The 9,185-nt window shown below is 37.2% G+C and overlaps 1 protein-coding gene across 1 annotated transcript; it reads left to right on the forward strand.

Moving 5' to 3' along the window:
• Nucleotides 1–1,761: 1,761 nt before the first annotated feature.
• On the forward strand, nt 1,762–9,013 carry LOC112564451. Its single transcript, XM_025239285.1, has 3 exons — nt 1,762–2,178; nt 3,248–4,970; nt 6,534–9,013. Exons 1-3 carry the CDS (start codon nt 1,822–1,824, stop codon nt 6,740–6,742), a joined length of 2,289 nt encoding a protein of 762 aa, XP_025095070.1. The 5' UTR covers nt 1,762–1,821; the 3' UTR covers nt 6,743–9,013.
• The last annotated feature ends 172 nt before the right edge of the window (nt 9,014–9,185 follow it).

Genomic DNA, 9,185 nt, shown 5'->3' on the forward strand with positions numbered 1-9,185 from the left:
CACGCTTCAGTGAAATGCCTGGGAACGTCAGGTTTGCCCAGGCTTAATTAGAACCCATTTCATACTTAGGTCACCTCACTGACCCTGGCAAAACAACTCATGTCCTTACTACTAAAGTGCAGCGGAGCCGCGGATCTGTCATTTGCCAGATGGCATATGGAGGCCTGACGAGATGGGGGAGGAGGGGACAGATGGGTCTGGTGTACTCAGGCCCGTGGCTGTGATGGGGGTCCGGCCTTGGTCTGTGGATTTTTTCCTTCTTCTTTTTCTTTACTTTTTCTTTTAAAGAAAAGTTGATGTAATATTCCTCGATCTGTATGTTGGTTTTTTTTTTCTATAGAGCGGAGCACTATACAGGTTTAATCCTTTAATCAGTTTACTGTCACTTTTCTTCATTTGCTAACCACTTACGTGTAAACGACTCTATGTTCAAGTACTAATATTTACAGTCTATTCAATTCAATTCAATACAACTTTATTCATCCACAAGGGCAATTAGAGGTATGATGACACGCCAGCACACTAGAGGGAAGAATTATGTGAGAGATGAAAGGGAATAGATTCTGGCGACATACACACACACATGTGCACACACACCCACTCATATAGTAACACAGCAACAGGAGGTTCAGTGGTCTATATTACGCTACTGAATGAAATGTAGATATTGACAGTCGAATTGTAAGCATATTATTTATATTATATTTTACCACGTCTTTTAATTTCTCCTAGTGAGATAATAAAGTTAAATTGAATTGAATTGAATATACTGAGAAAATAATTTACAGTTACAAGGGGCCCGGAGAGATCGTCTACCGCACTCTATACCCCGAGACCCATATGCTGGTTCTCATCGCAGTACGTGGCATTACGAACTTGTATTACACATCCATGATGGCGTTGACGCGCCCTTTGACTAGCGCATGTCAAAACATCTATTTTCACGCTCCCACCATGGACGTGCTCCTATCTTCTATCTAGAGTTGATTTATCTGTTCGGAGCTTATATATACGTGAACCCGAACTTGCACACCGGTCGACATCCTGATATCTGTCTGGTTTAATCCTTTACAAATGTTTTGAGAGTCTGGCTTATATTGTGAAGCACTCTAGTAGTGTACAAAGTAGAATGTCTTTGTTGCGACAAAGTAGAATATGTCTTTGTTGCGAGGGAGGTCTAGAATGTTCGAGGGTAAGGAAACAAAGTAGCGGGGGTTGACAGTGGTGTGAACCTTTGTGAATTTGGAAGAGAGAGAGAAGTTAGGCCAGCCGCTGGGCGAAACTGAATTAAAAATTTCAGTGTGGAAATTCGATCTATTCTTTGTGTTGTTTCTGGTACGACTATAGCCCACCCACGTAGCCACCAGAGACTGACGTGTTGGTTATAATTGTTTGGGAAGTAGACAGCTTGCTCTGTGCTGAGGTACCTAAAATTTGCACCTATATAACTGTTAAACATATATAGACAACAATATAAACACCCAAAACTTGCCTACCATCAACCCTAGCTGCATATATCCTCATCTAGTTTAAATACTCCATTTCAAGCTCTTTCAAATATTAACAAATGACATATCAGTCAACACGCTTCAAATCTGTTAGTGGTTCTACAATATTGTTGATTCAGTGTGTCCGAGAAATACGATCGCCTTGGAACTAGAAGCAGTAAAAGACTTTGATGCGATAACAGCAGACGCTAGCTACCTTCTCCATATCTCAGTCATGTGACGTGTCGATCAGCCAATGGAAACTTGTTGAAGGTGCTGCGATTAGACTGGCAACAAAAAGGGCGGGTAACTGATACACACAGGGCTGAGCTGCATGTTTCACGAGATAAATGATGAAAACCTCAATGCTTGTTTGCTGTTAATTATGTCAGGAATAATAATTGTGTCATCTGATAGTAGTTCTCTCGAAGATGACGAAACATTCATTGCGTCATGTGCATCTGACAGCGGAAGGCAGTTTGACTGTTCGGGAATATCCAGAGTTTGTCAAAAATTACTCAGGAAGAGGATCTCAAGAGATTCGCGTGAGTGCCATGACATGCAGGAAACAGAAACATTGAAAACTAGAGCCACTATGTGCTCTGGTGATGATAATGACTTCGACCTACAGAGGGCAATAGAGGAAAGTCTGCAGGAGAAGACATTAACTTCACGAGGAAGAAACCATTCAGTGAGTTCAAAGCCAATCGTCCAATCTGAAATGTGCACGTTAACGTAACAGCCAAACCGTTATTGGACAGAATCTAATCAGCACGAGAACAACATCAGACATAAATATTTGTAAAAAATAATAGTTAAATATTTTTATTTGATAATTAATTTAAAGTAATTTAATTTTCATAATTAAATAGTAGGATAGAGGTCATTTAAAGGCCATTGAGTTTACAGGTATAAACCTGCTTGTACACAGTATACACCAGTAAATTTACAATAGCCCGGCAGGTATCGAAGAGGTACCGTCTGTCAAATTAAAACTGCATGCAATGAATGCATACTGTTTATACGGAAAGGTAAAAGTAAATATTAAAAAGCAAGAATTTCTAATGAAATTTTATTGTGTACAATCAATTTTAGAACTTAAGTACTATGGTAAAGACATGAATTTCCACCAAATTGAACAAACTATGCAATGTGTGTATGGAATTATATTGATCCTTTATCTAGCCTGTTTTATACATAATAGCACAAGAAAATATAAACATAAAATTACATCACATTTGTTTTCAATAAAAATGATGTTACTTGGAAAGTATATTAAATGATAAAGCCAACATTTATTCCAACATGACCACCACCCTCCTTTTTTTAAAAAAAGCCAAAAAATAAATTAAAAAAAATAAAGCATGTAATACTTAGATTTAAAGGAATAACACTGAACTATTCTATGCATTTCCATGCCTTCCTTTCATATTTTTTACATTGATGTAGATTTTAATGCATTTGTTAGTTCTTTAGAATCACCTGCACTAAGTTAAAGATCAGTAACCCTATAGCTCAGTGCAAACATTTGGGCATGTGTACATCAATTGTGTTGGTTTGTGTGGTATAAGTTTCAAGGTGGTGGTAAGAGAATAAATAAGTAGTGGTGTGACTTTATGTAATTATAGTGCATAAAGTGTTATTATACCTTAAAGTTACATGATTAATATATTTAAATTCTCTACTGGTTTTACTTTAAACTTAAACAGATATTTTTAGCATTAATTTTGTTACCACAACTGACTGTATTTACTCCACAGACATTTACCAAGGATTCTAAAAGGCATGGAAGATCTAGCCGGAAAAGAAATGATAGACAGCAGAAGAGTACATGGTGTAAAAAACGAAAAGAACGTGAAGAACAGCTTTGGCTTCCTGAGACAGTTCGGCATTTTAAAAGAGGTTCACCAAGTTCTCCTATCACGATCTCTTCTGAAGAAGAAGATTTTGACTTGCCTGAACTGGGGTCAGATGGTGATAAAAATGTCAGTCACACAGCCACTACACATTGTAAAGTAAAATCATGTGCAATGGAAACTGATGATATTCATAAAGGAAAAGACAGGCATTTTATGGATACATTATCATCTCTATCATTGCAAAATAGTGAAAATGAGCAGAGCCAAAGTGTAAAGACTGAAATTAGGTCTCACCCAAAACTGCAACAAAGGAAAGACAGAATTAGTTCAGAAATTCAAGCTGGATCATCACCGGTTCATGTGGAAACAATCATTGCTCCAAGTTTTGATATAGAAAATCAAAGTGTGGACAGGAGAGCCGACAAACAAGTTAAAAATGGAAGGGTCAAATTTCTTTTAGGACACCCAGCCTTACAAACAGAAGTAAACAGTCTTAATAACAGATTTTCACACCTTCAGGTTTCTATGATAGAATGTGCATCTGAAGATCAAGGAGACAGTATCTTCTTTTCACAAATTCTGGAGTTACTTGAGAATTTTTCTCACACTCACAAACCTCCATCAGCACTTGTTGAAAACGTCATCAGATGTGGACTGTTAGATGTTCAGCATGAGGAACTAGCCTTTCGAAGTTATTGGTCTGTGTTAGCAATATGGCATCACTATCCAGACCTTGTTTTGTTAGACTGGACTGCACTACAAACAGCAGGGGATGTGTTGAAAAAAGGTCTGCAGGCAAGAAGTGCCCATTTTGCAAAGAAATCTGTTAACACCTCAGAGTGTAACAATAACACCAGAACTGAAAGTAACTCAAAAGAACCAACATTTCATCAGGCAGCATTATTTCTGCAGCTAATGCTACAAGGACTAAGGATTAATCTTAAAAACTGCAAACTCCCAGATCAAAGCAGTGTGCGAAAATCTCTGGCTTTTAAGAGCCTGTCTGTAGAACAGACGGCTACCTTCAGGCACATCATCCACTGGTTGGAATGTTGCCTGGTCACTACAGAACATCTCGATAGTCAGTCTGTAAGCACAGACACAGATATCAAGCAGAAAACAAAGGATAGCCAGTGTGACAAGGATAGAAACAGGTTGGTTTTAGGTCACCAGGAAGTATGTCCCTGGCTTCTAGAAAGTTTGCAGAATTTACTTTCTCTTATTGTATTTGTCAGTGAAGACAGGCATGCGACTGCTAGGAAGCTGTCCTCTGACCTGGTCAGGACATATATATACCTGCCCAGCATGCAGGCAAAGAAGCAGCTATTGCAGACTCTTTCATCACCTCTTCTGTGTTTTTATTTGGTGTGTCTTGTGCTGGAGAACCACTGCTCTAATGCCATCAGAATGAACTCCAGATTTCCAGAATCGTTGAATGAGTTGACAAATTGCTACTTTTATGCCTCGCCACCAAAGAGTCCAGTGACACCACCACCATCTCCATCTGATGAAGATGATAACATCGAGGAAGGATCGACACATCATCAGTATTCTGCACAGAGCTGTGAGGAGCTGGCAATGCTGATTTTTTTTGTCACCAAAAGCTTTATTGCTTGTCGACAGAGTAAGTTGCAAACTTCTTGTTTGATAAATTGTTTTGTAATTATACAGCTCTGTGTTTGTGTTTGTTGTGCATGTGAAGGTAGACATGAAAGTATATATGGTCCATGTGTGCGGCACTCATTGTAATAAGCCGAGTCAATGATACCATTATATTACCATAAGTTATGTGACTTGCAGTTCAGAATTATTTCTTAAACAAACCAAGCAGGTTAGAATAAAACAAAAGTTATAAGGTAGAGTTCTGCACCAAACTTGCTCTAACACAACATGGTGTCTGAATAAATGCATTCTGTGACCTAGTCTTCAAAAACTGATGGTATAATGCTGCTCCCTCTTTTGAATGCTTACCAGAATGCATATTTTTCAACATATTTGTTCACCAAGTTAGTCACTTTTAATTATTTAAAAGACTGTCATCTGCTGATCAACGGCTAACAATCTGACTAAAACCTTTCTCACTATGTGTGCAATTTCCATTTTTCTTTAAAGGATTCTTGTGATAAATGCAATTTTTTAAAAATTGTGCTCAAATCTGAAACAAAACCGACAAACTTTCATTTATCCAGCAGAATGTATCTGTCTTGACCTGCCCTATGTCTTCCGCTTCAGCTGGTGCTGTGCACATACAGTTGGTCAGAAACTGACAATTGGGACTAGTGACATAATCATGGACTAGTTGATGCAATGATACATTTTAGGTGTGGTAAGGGTGAGAGCTGGGTTTGCCAACTTTGAGAGCATTGATGGAAATCTGTTCTACCACGGACTTGTATAGGGGGATTGCTGTCTGTCTGCCAAGACCAACGCTTAGCCTCATGCGAAGTTTTTGCTGTTAGTCTTGGCGAGCCTTAACAATGAATGTAGCTAAACCGGAAGCTTTGTACAAACCTGGCTCGTTTTAGTAGTTATTTGGAATAAATCATCTGCCAGCAGTCCAGTAATACAAGTTCGTGGTTTTTCCTTAACAGATAGCAAGAGGATGGTAAGGTAATGTCTGTTTGGGCTGTATATGCATCTTCCAACCTAGACTTGGAACACTGTTGGCATGTGTCTTAGTTTTCTGCATGGTAATTTATGATTTTTTTCTACGTGGTAATTTATGGTAAGGTGACCAGACGTCCCGCTTTAGGCGGGACAGTCCTGCTTTTGACCTCTTGTCCCGCCTGAATATCGGGCGGGACGCCCAATGTCCCGCTTTCTGGCTTTCTGGCAAGTCCATCAAATGTCCCGGTTGTCTGTAAAAATCACTATTTTCGGCGTTTTTTGACGGTGACGACACCATCATCGGCACGTGTCCCGCTTTCGCCCCCGAAACGTCTGGTCACCTTATTTATGGTGAAAACAGATGTGATATTTAGGGTAAACTCATGCATCATAGTATTGTGCTATCAATATTGACTATTTGGGATGATCTTCGTTCCAATTAATGATGGGAATCCATGATGTGCTAAATGCTTTTAAGCACAAAAGGAAAATCAAGACATTGAATATATCATGATTTGGGATAAATTATACAAAGTCCACTAAAATTATATAATTAAGAAATTTGTTTTCCCTAATACAGAGCGAGAACAAGCAAGAACAAGCGAAAGAACACGAAGACAGCAGATCCTTTTAGGACCTGAGATACCATCACTGAGTTCTTCTGAAAGAGAGCATGTGCAGGAGGCAACAAGCGAGTTCAAGCAACATCTGCAAGAACTGGTACCAGAGCTAAGCATGGGTACTCAGATCTATCTCCATTTAATAAAAGCTCTGGCCACAGCTATGTAAACGTTTTTAGCATCATCATTTTTGTTCTGTCCCATCATTGAATAGTCCTAGCTCAGCTTGACTTTGTATATAATGCTCTGTGATCAAGGGTGGTCATTACGATGGCATATCAGTTTAAATGGAGGATGGCACAACTATTTTTTTTTTAGAGAATGTTATTCTTTCTTTGATTGGTTAGTGTTTGAGACTGCTGATTATTCACATTGTTTTGAATTTTCAATTATTTAAGAATTTATCAGTCCAGCTAGAAGCAATTTCATCTCCTTAGATATAATTTTACCAGTAATTTTACATCCATCCCTTGAACATTTGCATTCTGTTTTGAAGATGCATTGTTGGGCATTATCATATATTTCTTCTCTGACTAGGGACACATGCATTGTTCCACTAGCTAAATGCTAATGCTTAGCGGTCAGCCAAAATTACTAAATATGAACGCTAGGTGTTAGTATCCATCTAGAATGACCGTACACCTGGTTTTAACTTTCTGTCCAAATAACTATTCCAAAGTTAGTACACATGTACTGGCGATTTTAGATGTGAACAAATTCCAAACCTTGCATGTTGATAACATCCTTTTTTATTTTCTTATTTTCTTGTTTTCCTTCCCCACACCATCGCCTGAAAGTGGAGGCAGGCTAGATCTTTTCTGCAATACTGCAATACCCTAAAAATACCAAACAGAAAATTTAATTTAACGTCTGATATGTGCTGACCATACACATGTTGCCGGCCTGCACCTGCTCAGTTTAGTTTGGAATAGTAAAGCTGGGATCATGGTGCTGCATGCAGTTTGTTATATAGAATTATGGAATGAAGAATTTAACTTGTTTCTATTTGCTAGAGTGTGCAAGAAGTAAAAGAGTCACTCCCTGTAACAAGTGTCTTGGTTTTAAATTAAACAGCAGCAGAGATGACAAAAAACAGCTTGAACTTGGAAGCACAAGTAGTGAATACCTATGTGTCAGCTTTCTTATATCTGTGTAGAATTTGCAGTTTCCTCCATGACCCTTTGCAGTAGTAGGTATGTATCTTCAAGTGTACAAGGGGACAGAAGAGAACCAGTTAAACGCTTGATAGAAACAAAGCTTTAGAACTTGTCTTGATGGCTGTATAAGGGCATTGTGTAAAACATGTAATCATGATTAGTCTTTGAAGATAAGACAATGAATATTAAATGGTAGTGTTGTTGTTTTTTAATCTACTTCAAAGCAGACTTGTAGTAGTACGTTGCACTCATCTACACATTGAAAGTTTTATTTTTTTTGCAAAGTATTGGGAAGGATGGCTAGTTACTAAAATCAAATTAGTAAGCTCGTTAAACTGAAGCCGTGTGGTCCGGACAGAGTAGAGAAGAGTGCAACATATAGCTCACTATGAAAAATTAATGTTTGGATTTTTCTCTCTGCAATAAAATGAAACAAAATAAATTAATTCAAAAGCATACCTTTAATTAGGTTTCATATGTTGTATAAAGGAATGGCATGTGCATTAAAATTGATCTAAGCTTTTATTTATTGGAGACACTTTTATATGAAAAGTGCATTTCCTTCATTAAAAATCTTTTTCATGACATTTCCATTCATTTTTGTGAAATTTATGGCCAGCTACAGTCTTAAAGAATGTTTGTGTAGAGGTTAATATTTAAAAATATGCTTTCAAATTAGTATTTAGAATATTTAAAAGTTGGAAATAACATTTATTTTCAGACAGCAGCATTTTCTCTTTGTGGTTATGCATCATTTTAAATATTAATGGTATGAAATAAATAGTCTTTCTCGCATTACTTAGTAGTAATGAAAAACCAGTGAGTCTTGTATTAGCCATGGCAAAGATATTTGCTAAAGGGACTATCAACATTTGATAAGTTTTTTTTTCCAACTACTTTCCTGTTGCCTAAAAAGACACTACTTTTTAAAACTACAGTTATCATTAATTGAAATTTGTGGTTTCCTTTTCTTGTCAAATGTCACCATTTCTATGGGGCCTGTTTTGGCATTGGCCATTGTTTCTTATATATTTTGTTACCTGTGATGCTCAAATGTCTACATGTCATGAGCAATTTTTCATCATTCCCTTTAATATTCCGATGGCTCATTGTTATTTATGCATCCACAAAACTGGTACTTCATGTTTATTTGCAATGAATTATTTTTTAACTTGTCATCATCACTTAAATATAGAAGATTCAATGAATTGTTTTTCTGTTTTCTCTATAAATCCTTAGTTAAGAGAACTACTACATTGGAGTAAACATACCACTGTTTCAGACTTGGCTTTCTGTGAGTTCATTTATTTCCAAACAGTACTAGTATTTTTATTATGGAACAAAACTTAAAAACATTATCACTGCATGTGAAACAATAGCAGCAAAATTCTATCATATATTATTAGTTGTTGTGATTGTTATCTGTGGTAAAACTAATCTGATCACAGGACATAG

This window comes from Pomacea canaliculata, linkage group LG5 (genome assembly GCF_003073045.1).
Source record: "Pomacea canaliculata isolate SZHN2017 linkage group LG5, ASM307304v1, whole genome shotgun sequence".
Lineage (NCBI taxonomy): Eukaryota > Metazoa > Mollusca > Gastropoda > Architaenioglossa > Ampullariidae > Pomacea > Pomacea canaliculata.